Source organism: Lipotes vexillifer, unplaced genomic scaffold, assembly GCF_000442215.2.
Source record: "Lipotes vexillifer unplaced genomic scaffold, Lipotes_vexillifer_v1.1 scaffold646, whole genome shotgun sequence".
In the NCBI taxonomy this organism is placed as follows: domain Eukaryota; kingdom Metazoa; phylum Chordata; class Mammalia; order Artiodactyla; family Lipotidae; genus Lipotes; species Lipotes vexillifer.
This window is the reverse complement of record NW_006769605.1, coordinates 1,218,518-1,238,544: the sequence shown is the minus strand read 5'-3', so window position 1 is coordinate 1,238,544 and position 20,027 is coordinate 1,218,518. Positions and strand designations below refer to the sequence as shown.

The following is a 20,027-nucleotide window of genomic DNA, read 5'->3' as shown; positions in this document are numbered from 1 at the left end:
TCCTGCTGATGTGAAAGTTTTGTTACGCACAAAACATGCAAACCTACACATTCTAGTGGAGCCCTGTGGAAAAGTAAAAAAATTATTTCTATAGTCAATATACAAAAATCAATAAGATCCCATTCCAATAATTATAACACTCAACATTCTGTCAATTTTTCTTTAAGATTTGTCCTTGGGAAATTGATTTAGGCCTTTAAAGATCACTTTACAGTGTGGCTATTTAAGAGATCAAACAGCACGACAATATGTCTGCATTACAATACTGACACCTTGGTCAAACAACTACTTACTGCAAGTAGCGTCTATCCAGTAACACTTCTGTACAAATTTAGCTGCGCCCTTGCAGTTTGTGAAAACACGCTTTCATCTGGAAGTCCTTGTAGCCAGCACTGTGGTGCTTTAAAAATCAGAGTTTCCATCTGGTTGAGAATCCGGCATGTTTTGTTTTCTCGCTTCTGAACCAACAACCACCAAGAATACGCACTGGCGGTCTGAAGTTGAGCCAAACACCTCCTCGGCTCCCACAGCACATCAGGGCTGCTCCCCTCACACCCGGAGGTCCTGCGGGCTGTTCCTGAGCCCTTGTCTTCTTTCCAGGGGCCATGAGAGCTAAGGGAGACCCCTGCCCCTGAGGCCACCAACACAAGTGGCGGCCACCTGCGAGGGCGACTTGTTGGACACCGGTGTTTTGTGCCACAGGCACCGTTGCACCCTCTGCCCTTTGCAACGCAGCGCTCAAGGATCAGCCCCCACACCATGTCTGGCGTGATCCTGAATTAGAGCTTTCTTTGTAGCTCATGTACCAACTCCAATGAGAAGCCTCAAGGCAACATTAAGCAGGAAGAAATAAAAATAATGGAAAATTTACCTCTGCTGAATGGATATTGAAAGGACAATCTTGGCCAAAAATGGGATCATACACCAGGTAACAGCCCAAGATCTAACACCCTCGCACATCATGCACCATGTAAATCGTTAATTATCCACTAGGAAACATGCCTTTTCCCTCTTTGAAAAGTGATGGTGCATAGTTTTCCGTTAGCACCAAATGTTATTCAACCCATTCGTGAATCGGGGTTAACGAGACCACCTTAATTAGATTCCCCTGCATGACTTTTATTCCAGCTCAAATTTACACCACTTCTCTGACACTGAGGACTTTTACATTTTCTGGCAGGTACCGAACACACTTAATGACATTGGAGCCCCATGTCTTAGGGAATCAAAATGCAGGTAAAAACCTTATGATGATCCGCTTAATTATGACAATCTACCCATATTGTTCCCAGCATTTTCCTTTTACATGCTATCATAAGGAGACCAGAAATGAAGAAAAGGAAATACAAATCACCCACTGCTAGCTTTCTCAAGAATATACACCAGGATAAATGACTTGCTTGATCAGACTGCTAGAGCATGAAAGGGTAGGGTCCAGTGTGGAGTTCAAGGCTAGAGAATATAAGCAGACTTGTGAAAATTAAACATAGTTTCACCTCTGTCCTCCTTCCTATAAACAGAAGGCAACATTAAGAAAAAGGTTATTAAATCCTAGTAGAGGACAAACAGAAAACCTGATTCACCAATTTTCTACTTGCCCTTTTTTTTGCTCAATCCAACGAAAGTCGATTTGTTGTTTCATTTATTAACCAACACTGATTTCTTGGCACTGGCTATAAATACTTCCCTACTTAATAACAGTTGCTTATAGGGAAGAAGACTATTTCCTGTGAATTTCTGGAACCTGAACTATTCTAGTTTAGACCTTAACTTCAAAAAGAACAATTTAAAAAACATTTTGGGAATATTTTCTCTCAGTCTCTGGCCTGCTCCCATTCTCGCAACAGTATCTTTTGCAGAGCAGAGATGATTAATTTTAATAAAGTCTGCCTATCAATTATTTCTTTCATGCATCATGCCTTTGGTGGTGTATCTAAAAGTCATCAACAAACCCACGATCATCTAGATATTCTCCTAAGTTTTCTTCTAGGAGTTTTATAGTTTTATGTTTCACCTTTAGGTCTATGATCTATTTTGAGCTAACTTTTGTGAAGGCTGTTAACACCTGTGTCTAGTTTTTTTTTTTTTTTTTTTTTTTTTGGCCTATGGATGTCCAGTTATTCCAGCACCATTAGTTGAAAAGACCACCTTTGTTCCACTGCATCATTGTATTGCCTTTGCACTTTTGTCAAATATCGACAGACTATACTTATGTGGGTCTATTTCTCGGCTCTCTACAATACCAAGAGTGAACCTTGATGTAAATTATAGACTCTGGGATGATAATGTGTCAAAGGTAGGTTCCTAGTTTGTAAAAAATGTACTACTCTGCTGGGAGATGCTGATAACAGGGGAAGCTGTGCGTGTGGGGGTGGGGTGTGCATGGGAAATCTTCGTACCTTTCACTCAATTTTGCTGTGAACCTAACAATACTCTGCAAAATAAAATCTAGATAAAAAAACAAAAATAAAAAATGCCTGAACAGGAGAGAGAGAAAAAAAGACATTTTGGTAACTAATATAAATTTGTACATTTGTAATTCAATGATTTCTGATTATTAACTTGATAAAACATACAAAGAATTGATAACTCTCACAATTTGGGCACCCTGAGCAAGGCAGCCACACAACTCACGACAACACATGTCACCCTGTGGTGTCACGTGGGTGAGCCTACTAAACCGGGAGGGTAGGGTCTGTACCACGCACTTCAGTTACTCCAAGGAAAGTTGTTTTCCTTTTTAAAAAAGTTTTACTTAGGTATAATTTGCATATCATAAATCTATCCATTTTCAGTATAGAATTAAAAGAACTTTGACAGTTTTGCAGAGTGTATAATTATCACCATAATGCAGTTCTAGAACACTTCCATCACCCTAAAGGTATGCCTTGTATTCATTTGTAGTCAATCCTGTTTTCAGCCCTAGCCCCAGTTAATCATTATTCTACTTTCTGTCTCTATAGATTTGCCCTTTCTGAACATTTCCAACAAATGGCATCATATGATACAATCATATAATAAGTGGTCTTTTGAGTCTGGCTTCTTTCAGACTTGGCATATGTTTTTGAAGTTTATCCAGTCTGGGGAGAATTTTCATCTTAACAATAATGAATTTCCTAATCCATGAATACCAACTGTCTGACGTGCTTTTTAAAACAGGTCCAGTTTTTTAAGCAAGTCCATTGCGATCTGTTTCTATAATGGATTTCAGAACGAAGAGGTTTACAGCTGTTATGTATTTATTTTTAGTGCTGCAGGGGTCATAGCTGATTTTGTGACTTCTGAATGAATTTGCAGGTAAGACATTAAGCAAAGGGTCACCGCCACCCTCTCTGTACAATTCCTCTAGAGAGTCCCATTGCTGCTGGTGACATGCAGCAGGACTCACTCCAACCAGCACCTTCTCTGTAGATTTCACGGGGCTTGGCTGGGTGAGCCTGCAGAACTAGAAGGCACTATTGCCAAGTAACAAGAGACAGTTGCCTATAAAACTGTAGTTCAGAATAGGTTTCCTTCTCAGCTGGCCAGATATGTCTAAAGTCACTTTGGCCCTACTGTTGGAATGGTATATTCTGAACTATTTTCCAAGAAAAAATTACCCACAATGCTATTGCATTCTGAATTGAGGCAAAAATCATTAAAATATTTCAACTGTTCAATTATATTTGCTTTCTCAAAAAGTTTAATTGTGGTGATTAGAATGATAGTGTTTTTAAAAAATATGTAATTGGATTTAGTCCAATTTAACCCAATTGAATATTATAAATGCATTAAAATAATTGTTTTAGGAGAATGTTTAAAGATGAGAAAATGTCTACTATTATGAAAAAAGGCAATTATAAGCAATTGCACTGTAGCATCTCAGTTTTATAAATATATTAATGTACATTTACAAAATTGTATGTGTACTTAAAGGTTTATGGGTGAAACCATATGTTTTTTGGTGTTTGCTTTAAAATGCCCATACAGAAAAGGGACAGAAATAATCAGAAGGCTGGATGAAAACAAACTGGCAAAATAAGATCCACGTGAAGCTGGTTGTTGGGCCCTGGTGTTTGTTACAGTGTTCTTTATACACTTAAACATATACACTTGTATATGTTTGAAAATGTTAATAATAAAAAATAGTACTACATTAGAAATACTACATTACAAAATAAACTCTGTAAGACTATAGGCCAAAATGCTACTAGTGAGTATTTACTGTTATCTCTGGGTAGTATACTTATGGATGGCTTAATTTTCTTCTTTATATTATTTTGTATTTTCTAAAGTTTCTACAATGAACATCTATGTACAATTAGAGAAAAATGACAATAAACATTCATACTCTCCATTAATACTTGTTGGCAGCTACCAGGAGCTGGGCCTGGGGGCTGCCAGCTGTGGAGTGGGGGCCACGCAGGGGAGTGGGGGTAGGGGAGCCTGTGGAGCTTCCTTCCGGCCTCCCGCAGCTGAAGTCAGGGAGAAGCCTGAGGAGGAAAGAGCCTGGATGCCCCCGGTGAACACAATTCCAGGCCTGGGACACCTGAGAAGATTTAGAGGCATAAGAAGCAAGCCCACGGCCTGGGAGTCGCTTGGAAAATGGATTCCCAACAGACAGCTTCTGAGAATGGCCCCAGATTCTGTCTCTGTTGGTTTCAGCAAACTTTACGGAGACTAATTTTTCAGATGCTGGAGAGAGTGGCTACCAGGGCAGGTGTCCCTGTGGCACCCGGAGCTGGGCTGAGGAGGAGCCGCACCCTGCAGGCGGCCCCCTCCCGTTAGCAGTTCTCGCAAGTGGTCTGAAAACGCGTGTGTGATTTACTTACTTATATGGTAAAGGTGCAAAGACGAAACTCACCTACAGAGGCACCACAGGACGAACCCAAGTCCACAGTAAGGGTCCAGGCAGATGGCCACTTCTCTAGAGGGGTAGAGCTCACACTGCAGCTTAATAGAACGGCAGAAGGCACTGGTGGCTGCGTGAGACATCTGCAAAACAGCAAGGTCGCGTTAAGCGCACGGAGCCTGAGACCATCCTAAGGACTCCTGTAACAAAACAAGGCCGCGTGAAATGCACGGGACCTGACATCCGATGCCTAAGGGTGGTTTTATAACAGAGAACAACTGTAGCCAAGCTTTGGTTTTGTTAGGAGAGAGCAGCCTGCTGATGTTCTCATTAGTCTTCCCATTTTCAAGAGTAAACCACAAGCAAAACTTCCTGGTCCCCCAGGACTTAGTAACTCTGGCCCATGAAGTCAGGAGGTCTTGCATCTGCATGGCGGGTTTGACTGCGATCCCCACTGCAGCCCTGTACAGTAGGTGGGGACTTGTGACTCCTCACATCCCCTCTCCAGGCAGGGACGACAACTGACTTGTGATTCATCTCCAGGCCCAACACCACACCTGTCGTGCAACAGGGGGACCAGCAGAGCACACTGGACGCACGGCTCCTGTCTCAATAATCAGGAAATGTGGCTCAGAAGGCCACACACATTTGTGCAGTAAGACATGCTCGTCATTTGACAGCAGCCCAAATCCAATCTCAGTGCAGCTACAGTAAAGAGCTTCTCCAAAGTCAGCAACCAGTCCCACGACAGTCAGTATGGAATATGAATTCTTTTAAAGTACTGGAAATTATATCTAGTGACATCAATTTTCTCACAGAAGCTTTCTAGCCAAAGAAATCTAAGAGGAAAAGGAAAGTAAAAGCAGCCCAGAAAACTTTACCAAGTTCGTGGTCTTAAACATGTCTCAAGTTACCGTGGAGTGCATGTCACCCAGAGCTGAACTGTAAAAGGGACCAGTGCAGAGCATCGTAATATTCAGGGAAGTCCAGTCAAATGCCTGGGAAAAGCATTCATTAGCCACTCCAGGGAAGAGAGGAGAGAAACCAGGAGAGGGGGTTTCCATCCTACCACAGAGGATCCCTGTCAGAAGTTCTGCACAGAAGAAGATTTCACTGTGGATGTTTTACTGAATTCATACAAAGCAATGTAGAATCACTCTAGAATCTAACACACAAGCAGTTCTTCGCAGTTTGTTTTTAAAACCACAACATTTGTTTAAAGAGGAAATGAAGCTGGATTTATGAAACATGCCTTCAACCCCCTGCCTGCTGCATCAGGAGTTAGTAAGACCACAGCTACCAAAATCATCCACATTCTCAGATTAGCAACTAAAACAGACCTTCACAGAACCCCCGCTCTGTGCAGGTGTCGTATACAGCTTGAGAACCGAGCTCTCAGCTCAGCTCGGCAGATGCTAATTTGTTAATAGAAGACTTGTGCTTGGGATATGAAAAAGAACACACAGCCTCTGCCCTCAGGAGCTGGCCACATAGTGGGAAGTTCAGAAACTTGGTAACTGCAGGGGCTGCAAGCACTTTGACAAAGTGTGCATAGAGCTTAGAGAAAGCAGATGATGATTCTCACACCCCTCTGTGGGCTCAGAGGGTAAGTTAACAGAGTTCAACACAGCGACCAGGAAGCTAACAGGTTAAGAAAACATAACTAGGAATGGGGACTGTGTATCCCTAAGCTCATTCCAATCTTGGACCCTGCCAACATCACAAACCCAGAGCCCATGCTCGAATGCTTTACCAGAACCTTTTAGTAAGAAAAACTCCTGCAAACTTGTACTTGAATAAAGAATTAGTTTTCTCAAAGCCCCAAACATCAAACTCTAATGCTCTACTCTAAAAGAGACATTAAGAGCAGATACATCAACGTGGAGGAACTGGGGATAAGGCCAAGGGTATTTATTTTAAGGATGTATCTTATGACATCTTCAGCAAGTTTACCTTCCAGTGAAGTTTTGCTTTGGCTCACGTTAGAATAAGTGTCCATTCCTGGGGCACACATCAGCTCACACATCAACTGCAGTGAGCAGGAGAGTGCTCCAGAAGCAAACTGGTGTCAGCTCTAAGACATCCTGCAGGGAAGCCCACCTAAAGCACATGTAGGTGCTGGGCAGGTGCTCCATAGGACGGCTGTGGAGTGGGGCAAATGCAGACCTAGGATCTATCTATTAGGAACTTTCAGAGTTCAAATCACACTTTTAAACAGGGAGCACGAACAACTTAAATTGAACACCTGAACTTATACTTGTACATTTTATACTAAATCGGACATTCTGTAATGCCCTTTATAGGGAAAACACTTTACTGGAAAGGCTTTTCTCTGTCAACTTTTGGTGTGTATTGGACACTCAATGATATTTTTGTTCAAAAACTGAATCAAAATTTATTTCTGAGAAAAATGGTGACCTGAGCAACCACAGAGGTGGGAGTTTCCATTTGGAGCAGACTGTTAAGGCAGATAATTTCAACTCTATTTATGCCTCTCAGTATTTGAAGCATGTGGGTTTTTCACTAAACATCACATACACTTCATTTCAGGTACTCATCAAACAAATTAAACAGTCAAAGGTTTAAGAAAAACTTATAAATTTGAGAGAAAGTCTAGTTATTCATCTCTCTGGGATTTCCAGAGTCTATACTTACATTAAGAGGAATCATTAGGAATTAAGAACATAGATCACTTTGGCTCTGTTTCAAGTAGTAATATCTTTATAGAATCAAGATTTAATATTATAGTTCCCACTTCTGTAGATCATGAAAATGGTACGATCAAAAGTGTGTGCTTCTCTTGTGGCTGTGACAGTAGGAGGCCAACCCAATTTTCATACTTAGTAAATAATTCATCTTGGTCTGAAAATATATCTTTATTTTTAAAAGCTTTTCAAAAATTATTTTATTTTATAATGTACTTTATTGGTGTACCACCTCAAATTCTATAAAAAGCAGAGGAGAGGGTTCAGGGAAGATGCAGAAGAGGAATCCCTGTCCTACTTGGACAGTATCCGCACAGGCAGAATCTGATGTAACTACAGTGGAGCTCTGGAGTCAGTTGATGGCTTGCAACTTCCAGGGGGGCAGAGGAAAGCTTGGACAGTGAACCGCAATTAATTTTGGAGAAATTAAGACAGTCCCAGGTTTAAAAAGTTTAAGGGGGTTCATTACATTTAGACCTGCTGTGAAAGAAATGCTCAAGGGAATCCTGCAGGTTGCAATAGAAGAACATTGTAACTCGATGACATTTGAAGAAGTAAAGGTCTCAGTAAAGGTAAACACAAGACAATTATAAAAACCAGTATAATTGAACAATTGCTTAAAAACTCTACTTTTTGTTTTCTACATGATTTAAGAGACTAACATACTAAAACAAAACGGTTATTGGCCTAAAAACTAGTGTTATCGTAACTTTGGGTTTCAATTCCACACTTTTCCTACATAAATTAAGAGACCAATGCATTTAATCGTTTATTACTAGGACTTCCCTGGTGGCACAGTGGTTAAGAATCTGCCTGCCAATATAGGGGACACGGGTTCAAGCCCTGGTCCGGGAAGGTCCCATATGTCGCGGAGCAACTAAGCCCATGCGCCACAACTACTGAGGCTGCGCTCTAGAGCCCATGATCCACAACTACTGAAGCCCGTGTGCTTAGAGCCCATGCTCCACAACAAAAGAAGCCACCACAGTAAGAAGCCCGTGCACCACAATGAAGAATAGCCCCCACTTGCTGCAACTAGAAAAAGCCCGTGCACAGCAACGAAGACCCAATGCAACCAAAAATAAATAAATAAATGTATTAAAAAATGTTTATTACTATATGTTTTGGGTCATACAATGTATAAAGATATAATTTTGGGACATCAACAACTGAAAAAATGGTGGGACAGAGCTGTACAGAAGCAGTTTTGTATATTACTGAAATTAGGCTGGCATACAAATTAGAGCATAGTAACTTTAAGATATCAAATGGAATCCCATGGTAACCACAAAGAAAACAGCTACAGAATATATACAAAAGGAAATGAGATAGGAATTTTAAAGTATCACTACAAAAAAATCAACTGAGCACAAAATAAAACAGTAAAGCAGGAAATGAGGAACAAAAAAGCTATAAGACATACGGAAAATAAGAGAGATGAGAAAAGTTCCTTCTTATCAGTAATTACTTCAAATACAAATGGATTAACTCTCAAATCAATGACAGAAATCGGCAGAATGGATGAAAGAAATGATCCAGCTACTGCTGTCCACAGGAGATTCATTTTAGATCAAAAGACACAAATAGTTTGAACATGAAAAGATGGCTAAAGATATTCCATGCAAACAGTAACCAAAAGACAGCAGAGGTGGCTATGTTAATATCAGACAAATAAAATCTAAATCAAAACGGATACAAGAAACAAAGAAGGGCATTATATATTAATAAAAGGTTCATTACAGCAAGAAGATATAACAATTATAAACATCTACAAACCTAAAAGCAAACCATCAAAATATATGAAACAAAAACAGACAGCTCTACAACAATAATAGGAGACTTTGATATTCCCTTTTCAATAATGGGCAAAACAACCAGACAGAAGATAAGTATGGAAAGAGAGGACTTAACACAATCAACCAAAGAGCTCTAAGAAACATACAGAGCAATATACAACCACAACAGAATACACACTCTTCTCAAGAGCACCTGGGTCATGTTCCAGGGCAGACCATATTTTAGGCCACAAATTAAGTCTCAATAGATTTAAAAAGATAGATAACATACAAAGTATCTTCTCCAAGCACAACAGGATGAAGAGAAGAAAAACTGGAAAACCTACAAATCTGTGGAATTTAAACAGTGTCCTCTTAACCAACAGATCAAAGAAGAAACTACAAGGAATATCAGAGAATATTTAGACACAAATGAAAATGAAAACACAATATAACCAAACCTAAGCGGATATTGCCAAAGCAGTGTTAAGGCAGAAATTTATAGCTATAAATTGTTATATTAAAAAACAGGAAAGGTCTCATGCCAACAACCTAACTTGACAACTTAAGGAATGAGAAAACAAAGGACAGACTAAACTCAAAGGTAGCAGAAGGAAATATTAAAGATTAGAGCAGAGATAAATAAGTAGAGAATAGAAAAATAGCAGAGATAAACAATGAAAACAGAAGTTGATTCTTTGAAAAGACCAACAAAATTGACAAACCTCTGGCTAGATGGCCTAAGAAAAAAGAGGGAAGTATCAGATTACTAAAATCAGAAATGGAAGTGGGGACATTTACTACTGATTCTACAGAAATTAAAAAAAAAATTATAAGAGAGTACTATGAACAACTATACAACAACAAACTGCACAACCAACAAGAAATGGAAAAATTCTACTTCATGGAATTTGAAACACAAGCTATCAAGAAGGAACACGAACTCTATGAAGACTAAATCACAAAAATCAGAAAATCTGAATAAACTTGTAACTGGCAAGAAAGACAAATCAGTTAAAAAAAAAAAAAAAAATCCCAACCAAAAAAGGCCCTGGAACTGATGGCTTCACTGCTGAATTCTATCAAATGTTTAAAGACGAAATAATACCAATCTTTCTCAAACTTCTCCAAAAATTGAAGAGGAGGGAACACTTTCTAATTCATTCTTGGAGGTCACCAAAATCCTGATACCAAAGCCAGACAAGGATACTATAAGAACAAAAAACTACAGACCAATATCCCTTTTGAACACTGGTGCAAAAATCCTCAACAAAATACTAGCAAACCAAATTCAGTAGCATATTGAAAGGCTTATGCATCACGACCAAGTTGGATTTATTCCTGGAATGCAAGGATGGCTCTACATACAAAAATCAAGCAATATAAAACATCACATTAAGAGAATGAAGAGAAAAACCCCAGATGATCATCTTGGTCGATGCAGAAAAAGCATCTGACAAAATTCAACATCCTTTCATGATAAAAACAATCAACAGACTAGAAATAGAAGAAAAGTTCTCAACACAGTAAAAGCAATATACAAAAACCCACAGTGAACATCATACAGAACTGTGATAGACTAAAAGCTTTTTCTCTGAGATCAGGAACAAGACAAGGATGCCCACTTTCACTACTTCTATTCAACATAGTACTGGAAGTTCTAGCCAGAGCAATTAGGCATGAAAAAGATATAAAAGGCATCCAAATTGGAAAGGAAGAAGTAAAATTATCTCTGTTCACAGATGATGTGATCATATATGTAGAAAACCCTAACAATTCCACAAAAAACTGTTAATAAATCATAAATGAATTCAGCAAAGTAGCAGAATAAAAAGTCAACATGCAAAAAGTAAGTTGCATTTCTATACACTAAAAGAAAAATCTGAAAAGGAAATTTAAGCAATTCCATTTACAACAGCATCAAAAAGAATAAAAAACTTAGGAATTAACTAAGGACGTGAGAAACTTGTACAATGAAAACTATAAAACACTGATGAAAGAAATTAAAGAAGAAATAAATAAATGGAAACACATCCCTTATTCACAGATGTCAATACTACCCAAGACTATACTGATTCAATGCAATCTCTATCAAAATCTCAATGATGTTTTTACAGAAATAGAAAAGCCTATTGTAACATTCATACGAAATCTCAAAGAAACCTGGGCAGCCAAAACAATCTTGGAAAAAGAACAACAAAGTCAGAGGACTCACACTTCCTGATTTTAAAACTTAGTACAAAGCTACAGTAATCAAAACAGTGTAGTACTGGCATAAAGACAGACATAGAGAAAAACAGAACAGAATACAGAGCCTAGAAATAAACCCTCACATATATGGTCAAATGATATTTTTTAAAAAATTTTCACTAATTTATTTATTTTTACCTAGACTTCGCATGCAATTGATTTGACTGATTGACTCATTGAGGTATAATTGACATACATTATATTAGTTTCAGGTATACAGTATAACATACATATGTGTATGTATTGCAAAACGACCACCACAATAAGTCTAGTGAAGACAGCTACTAAGATTTACTCTCTTAGCAACTTCTAAATACGCAGTACGGTATATCATTATCTATAGTTTCCATGCTGTACATTACATCCGCAGGCCTTATTTATAATTGGAAGTCTGTATCTTTTCATTCCCTTCACCCATTTTGCCCATCACCAATCTGTTCTCTGTATCTATGAGCTTGGTTTTTTTTTTTTTTTAAAGATTCCACATGTAAGTAAAGTCATACAGTATTTGTCTTTCTCTGTCTTATTTCACTTAGCATAATGTCCTTCAGGTTCATTCATGTTGTCTGAAATGGCAGGATTTCCTTCTATTTTATGGCTGAATTATATTCCATTGTGTGTGTATGGGGGAGGGTGTGGGTAGGTGGGTGGGCATATCACATTTTACTTATCCATTCATCTGCCAATGGACATTGATGTTGTTTCCATATCTTGGCTACTGTAAACAATGCTGCTATGAACACAGGGGTGCAGATATCTTTTCGAGTTAGTGTTTTTATTTTCTTCAGATCAATACCAAGAAGTGGAATTGCTGGATAATATGGTGGTTTTATTTTTAATTTTTTGAGGAACCTCCATACTGTTTTCCATAGTGGATGCACCACTTTACATTCCCACCAGCAGTGCACAAGGGTTCCCTTTTCTCCACACCCTCACGGACACATGTTATCTCTTGTCTTTTTGATGATGGTCATCTTGACAGGTGTGAAGTGATAGCTTATTGTGGTTTTGATTTGCATTTCTCTGGTGATTAGTGATGTTGAACATATTTTCATGTACCTGCTGTCCATCCGTATGTCTCTTTCAGAAGAATGTCTATTCAGATCCTCTGCCCATTTTTAAGAAATAATTGTTTTTCTGCTATTAAGTTGTATGAGTTTTTCATATATTTTGGATATTAACCCATTATCAGATATATGATTTTTAAATATTTTCTCCCATTCAGTAGGTTGCCTTTTCATTTGTTAATGGTTTCCTTTGCTGTGCAGAAGCTTTTCGGTTTGATGTACTCCTACTTGCTTAACTTTTGTTGCCTTTGCTTTTGATGTCAAACTCAAAAAATTGACAAGACCAATGTCTAGGAGTTTACCCCTATGTTTTCCTTCTAGGACTTTTATGGTTTCAGGTCTTACATTCAAGTCTTTAGTTCACTTTGAGTTCATTTTTATGTGTGGTGTAGAAAATTGGCCCAGTTTCATTCTTTTGCATGTGGCTGTCCAGTGTTCCAAGCACCATTTATTTAAAGACTGTCCTTTCCCCACCATATATTCTTGGCTCCTCTGTCATAAATTAGTTGACATATATGCATGGGTTAATTTTGGGGCTATTCTGTTTCATTGATCTATGTGTCTGTTTTTGTGCCAGTATAATAATACTGTTTGCATTACTGTAGCTTTGTAATGTCAGGGAGCATGATGTCTCCAGCTTTGATCTTTTTCAAGATGGCTTTGGCTATTGGGGGTCTTTTGTGGTTTCATACGTATTTTAGAATTGTTTGTTCTATTTCTGTGAAAAATACCATTAGAATTTTGATAAGGATTGCAATGAATCTGTAGGTTGCTTTGGGTAGTATGGCTATTTTAACAATATTAATTATTCTAACCAAGAGTATGGAATATCCATTTATTTGTGTCTTCTTCAATTTATGTCATCAATATTTTACAGTTTTCAGTGTACAGGTCTTTCACCTCCTTGGTTAAATTTATTCCTAGGTATTTTATTCTTTTGATGCAGTTGTAAATAAGATTGTTTCCTTAATTTCTCTTTCTGATATTTCATTATTAGTGTATAGGAACACAACAAATTTCTCTGTATTAATTTTGTTATCCTGCACTTTACTGAATCATTTATTCTAACAGTTTTTGGTGGAGTTTTTAGTGTTTTCTATACATAGCATCATGTCATTTGCAAATAGTGACAATTTTACTTCTTCCTTTCCAGTTTGGATGCCTTTTATTTCTTTTTCTTGCCTAATTTCTCTGGTTAGGACTTCCAGTACTATATTAAATAAGAGTGGTACAAGTGAGCATCCTTGCCTCGTTCCTGATCTTAGAGAAAAGCTTCAGCTTTTCACTGTTAAGTACGATGTTAACTGTGGGTGATCAAATGATTTTTGATATGGGTGCCAAAACCATCTAATGGGGAAAGGACAGTCTTTTCAACAAATGGTGCTTGGAAAACTGGATATCCACATGCAAAAGAATTATGCTGGACTCTTACCTAGTACCATAAACAAAATTAACACAAAATGGAGCAAAGATCTAAATATAAGATCTAAAAAATAAAACTTTCAGATGAAAATATGGGACAAAAGTTCACAACATTGGATTTAGAAATGTTTTCTTGGATATGACACCGAAGGCACAGGCAAAAAAAATTAGACTTCACAGAAATCTTAAAATTTTCTGCATCAAAAGACACTATCCATAGAGTAAAAAGGCAACCCAAAGAAAGGGAGAAAATATTTGCAAATCATATATCTGATAACGGATTAATATTCATAATATATAGAGAACATCTAGAACTCAACAAGAAAACAATCAATTCAAAATCGGCAAAGGACTTGAATAAACATTTCTTCAAAGAATATATACAAATGGCCAATAATTCCATGAAAAGATGCTCAACATCATTAATCTTTAGGGAAATGCAAATCAAAATTACAATGTGATACCACCTCACATCCATTAGGAAGGCTACTATTAAAAACAAACAAACAAACCAACAGGGAGTTCCCTAGTGGCCTAATGGTTAGGATTCCAGGCTTTCACTGCAGTGGCCTGGGTTCAATCCCTGGTCAGGGAACCAAGATCCCACAAGCCATGTGGCGCGGCTCTTCCCGCGCCAAAAAAAGAGGACATTCAAAAGAAAAAAAAAAAACCAATGGAAAATAAAATACAAGTGTTGGTAAGGATGTGGAGAAATTGGAAACTTTGTGCACTGTTGGTGAGAAGGTAAAATGGAACAGCTACTGTGGAAAATAGTACAGCAATTCCCCAGAAAATTAAAAATATAATTACCATATGACCCAACAATTCAACTTCTGGATATATACTTAAAATTGCTGAAGGCAATGTCTCGAAGAGATAGTTATACACCCATGTTCACTGCAGCATTATTCACAACAGCTAAAATGTGAAAGCAACTCAAGTGTCCATTGATAAAAAAATAGATAAGCAAAATGTGGTAAATACATACAATGAAGTATTAACTCAGCCTTAAAAAGGAATTCTGATATACACTTCAACATGGATGAACCCTGAAGACACTATGCTAAGTGAAAATCAGCCAAACACAAGAAGACATATACTGTATGATTCCACATAAACATGGTACCTAGAATAGTCAAAATCATAAAGACAGAAAGTAGAGTGGGAGTTGCTGCAGGCAGGGGTGGTTTCAGTTTTGTGAGAGGAAATGACTTACGAAGATGAGTGGTGGTGAGAGCAGCACAGAATTCTGAACGTGTTTAACACCACTGAGCTGTACACTTGAACTGGGTCAATGGTAAATTTGTGGTATATGTATTTTGCCACAATTAAAAATTGGAAAAAAAAGTAAATGGAGTAAGAGATCTAAACGAAAATTATGTAAACCCAGAAGTCAGGTGGATAATAGGTGAAGGGCTTCCTGAGGCCAGAGAACTTAACCGTGTCTTTTTTTTTTTTTTAACATCTTTATTGGAGTATAATTGCTTTACAATGGTGTATTAGTGTCTGCTTTATAACAAAGTGAATCAGCTATACATACACATACATCCCCATATCTCCTCCCTTTTGCATCTCCCTTCCACCCTCCCTATCCCCTCTAGGTGGTCACAAAGCACCGAGCTTATCTCCCGGTGCTATGCAGCTGCTTCTCACTAGCCATCTATTTTACACTGGTAGTGTACATATGTCCATGCCACTCGTCCCAGCTTATCCTTCCCCCTCCCCGTGTCCTCAAGTCCATTCTCTACATCTGTGTCTTTATTCCTGTCCTGCCCCTAGGTTCTTCAGAGCCTTTTTTTTTTAGATTACATATATATGTGTTAGCATACGGTATTCGTTTTTTTCTTTCTGACTTACTTCACTCTGTATGACAGACTCTAGGTCCACCCACCTCACTACAAATAACTCAATTTCATTTCTTTTTATGGCTGAGTAATATTCCATTGTATGGATGTGCCACATCTTCTTTATCCATTCATCTGTCGATGGACACTTAGGTTGCTTCCATGTCCTGGCTATTGCAAATAGAGCTTCAGTGAACATTGTGGTACATGACTCTTTTTGAATTATGGTTTTCTCAGGCTTAATGGTATCTTGACAAGGACATTGCCTGAGCTGTGAGGGTCCTAACTCTGGTGACACACATAGTAGTTCCACCATTCTTTGATAGGAAAAAGCATCATTTCAGAGGCAATGAGCAGTGTGCTGGCAAGTTATAATGAGACCCATGTTAAACAAGTGAGAAACTCCAGTGCACAGAGTTTTATAATAGAATACTGGGATTTGAGAACCAGCAAGAAAGAAAAACATAGGCAGTTTTTTAATTAGAGGTTAGGGAAGCTCTGTTTACATAAAAAATAGCTGGAACATCTGGAAATAATCAGTCAGCCTAGCTAACTATTGAAATGGTCACGCATTTTATAGCTTGAACAAAATGCACATATATCGCTCTCTCCGTGTTTTGCTGCCAGGCCCCACCAGAGCCCTATACCCATAAGAATGAAAACTGACCATTGCTTTGCGGCTTGATAACTACTATTACGCAGACTGTGTTTCTCACCTTCACTCCAGCTAGCATCCCAGTCGTGGACACACTAAAATCAAGATAGGCTAGCGTGTCTGGGTTGGAAGGTTTGTAGATCTGGGCAGGCCGCTTCTTTGGCAAATCATCTGGAGAGCAAAACAAAGCTGTTAGCATCTCTGACTTAATGGAAAAGCAGATAAGCAAACAAACATATCAGCGAGTTGGAGGACGAACCTGTGTCCAGTATCGGGGGCCAGGCCCTGACGTCTACAGCTGCAGCTGCCTCCCTGGACCGTAACAATTTACAGATCAGTTGTGTTGTCATCAAACAGGCGGAGCGGCTCACCTGAGGGTCAGAGAACAAGGAATGGAGAGGAGGAGGGTAAAGGACGGGGATGGACGCACGCTCACGTGCCAGCTGTGCACCACGTGGAGGCCATGAAGCTCACAGCACAGGCTGGGCACCCGGAGCACAGCTGCCTCACAAGGGGCTGTGTTGGCCAATGGAGTTCCACATGACCAGGAATCTGACCACGGAGCACACAAGCAGACCTTGTGGGGACTGAAGTCCCTGGCAGTATCCCCTGTGTGATGGTCACACTCAGAAAGCAGCATCCAGACTACCTGTTCTCACTGTTAGCTCCGTCCCCCAGAAATGCACACATTTACACACACAGTACCATCTACCAGAGTGACAACCTTGAGGGTCCTCCAACACAACTACAAAGAAGTATTCATTTGTGATGTCCCTCGTGGTTCCTCCTCCAAGGGAAAAACATACCCTAATCCTCTTAAACTTCCCCAGGCAAAAAAAATTAAATCAAATCTATACTTTCAAAAAGGAACAGGATGCTTCTCAATCTTGAGGAAAGAACCTTTAAAAATGTATGACTTTCCCACTTGTTTTGGTCTGCTCCTTGGGCTTGGTAGGGAAGCTCCCAGTGTCCAGAGGGATGCCCTCTCTGGGCATCAATTCCCACGCATTGTGGCAAAGCTGCTCTCTAGCCCCTAATTCTACGCACAAGCTGCTATCTTCCTTCCAGAACGAGATGGCCAACTCCTAGAGGGAAGAGGCTGAGTCCCACTCCACCGCTGGGACCTCCGACTCCCATGCAATCCCATGTCTGCACCCAGCCCTTCCCCGGGAGCCCAGGCTCTGTGATCTGCAAGCCCAACACTCAGGCGCAGACACCCGCAGGCAGCGTTACCTCCACGATCATCTTCACGGTTGGCAGCGTGGTTGCGATGTTCTGTGGGTGTGGAGGACGGACGGTTATTGGCACACAGCCTGCATACAGGCAACCATAAAATGCTGCGATAAGGTCTATTCCTACATGGGGAGAAAAGCAAAAGTTCTCACTTGAAACAAAACAAGCTGTTTAATGGCCATAATCCCTATCAGCAGAATCACCAGCCTGGAAACAGTCAGATGGGTACGGCAGTAACTGAGACCTTGAACAGACCTGTCCTCCTCCTTGTGGGTCTGTTAAACTTCAGGGGTAACTCCCACCTGGCCCGTTCTTTTAGGCACAGGAAGCCAAAGCAGCCCAGAAGCTTGATTGTTCTCATTTCTCTAAGGAATTACTCAACTTTCTGATTATCAATTCAGTAGTCAAGGATTTAACTACTATTGATTAAATGAACTACCTCAGATAGCTAATAAAACAAATTTAGATACAAAAGTCGTTGTGAACTACTGCTTTATCTGTGTCCCTACTATTAGTGGTATAGCACGTAGCACAGTCCGCACAAGTGAGCCAGGCAGGAGAGACAGTGCCCATTTTTGGTGGTAACACACAAGGTCATCGAGCACCAACATGTGCAGTGAAGGGTCTCTCGGGCAAGGGCTGGTCTTGCATGGCCCTGCTTCTTACCTGGTGGGTAGACCAGAGCGACGTGGTCCCCATCCTGCAGGTGCCCTCTCTCCATCAGCATTACGGCTATCTTCTCAGCCCGCTTGTGCAGCTGGACACACGTCAGCGAGTTCGCTATTGTGCCCTGAGTAGCACAAGAACAAGCGGGTAAGATTTTTTTTAATATGACAGCTTTGAGGTGCAGTTCATATACCATACAACTCACTTATTTAAAATGTGCAGTTAAATGGATGTATCTGCAGAGTTGGGCAACCACCACCACAGTCAGCTTCAGAATGTTTTCGTCACCCCCTCAGAAGAGCCCCCCACTGTTAGCATTCACTCTCCTTTCCTCCCCACTGGCTAAGAAGTACAACACCAAAGAGGCATTTAGATTTTTTTGTTTGTATTAAAAAGAAATATTTAAAAAACAATGACTTGACTTGAAAAAACAGCTAAAATCACAAAAAAAATCAATCTAGTAATTCTGGGACTTAAGTGTAATTGTCATGGGCAATAAGAATTAGTCGTAAATCTGCAGGACTCACACTATGAAAAGTAAGACTAATTGAAACTGTTTTTAAGAAAGACCACATCAAAAGTCAGGGAGGTCAGAAAACAAACAACCCCCCAGAAAAGCAACAGTCAAAAAAAAAAAAAAAAGTCAAAAAACCCCCAAAAAACACAAAAGAAAAAAAAGGGAAGTGTCAAATTCATTTAATGTAGACTTTTAAATATGCAGGAGCAAATGTGAAACACACTTGGATTGAAAAGTACCTTAAAAAAGCTTTGGAGGAGAAAATCAGTAGCAAAGTAGGTACTAAGAGATATCAAAATACATGATGTTTACCCTTTAAAGAAAAGCAAGAATGAACTGCAAACTATAAACATATAACTAACCAAAAAAAGTTTCTCTTGAGAATGCACTTTTCATTTGCACATATTCCCAGGTGAGAAGAGATCACTGCCTACAGCTATTTAAATACTGCTTCTTTATTATCAATTCCTACTTTAAAGGGATGAACAGGGTGAAGGACCTTTCCTTAAGCAACAGGCAAACTAGCCAGGAGTGTCAGGTGAGGAAGACCCTGCAGCTGAAGAAACGATGGTGGACACTTGGGCCAGATGCTTTTATTTAGGTGGGGAGCTTCCAAGGAGGGTAAATGAGCTGGTGGGTGACACGGAAAAGACTGTCGCCTGAGCAGAAAGAAGTCCACAGGAAGGTGGTGTGAGCAGCTGGTTGTGTGGGAGGAGAAACGTGGACAGGAGCGACCAGAACCTTTGGGGCCGTTAAAGGACACTGGTGACCTGGTGACTTGAGATGTGGGAAGACATCAGAATTCCCACCCAACTGGAACACGTGCACAAGGTGGGCGGGAACTGATGGGAGTGAAAACCATTTAAAAGGCATCAGGATGTATATACCAGCAGCCGATGTTTGCCTAAAACACTCACGGGATCACTGATGGCCGTATCTACCCTGGGAAGCAGCAGGCTCTCTCCATAACCGGGGCCCAGGGCCGCAGAAGCCCTGCAAAGGGAGGCTGCCCAGGCAGCTGTCAGCCAGGTTCCCGTCCCTTCTTGCTGTGCTGGCACTGGC

At 39.8% G+C, this 20,027-nt stretch overlaps 1 protein-coding gene across 2 annotated transcripts in view; it reads right to left on the bottom strand.

Annotated features, from left to right (window-relative positions):
- DIP2C (DIP2 acetate--CoA ligase C (putative)) overlaps positions 1–20,027 on the bottom strand; it is a 366,491-nt gene that overhangs the window by 40,642 nt on the left and 305,822 nt on the right. For both annotated transcript variants that reach the window (XM_007445661.1, XM_007445662.1), the window contains 5 exons: positions 18,449–18,572; positions 17,783–17,904; positions 16,809–16,920; positions 16,611–16,720; positions 4,844–4,974 (listed from right to left, as the gene is read on the bottom strand). In XM_007445661.1, coding sequence (XP_007445723.1) covers positions 4,844–4,974; positions 16,611–16,720; positions 16,809–16,920; positions 17,783–17,904; positions 18,449–18,572 — 599 coding nt within the window. The remainder of the gene's footprint in view (positions 1–4,843; positions 4,975–16,610; positions 16,721–16,808; positions 16,921–17,782; positions 17,905–18,448; positions 18,573–20,027) is intronic.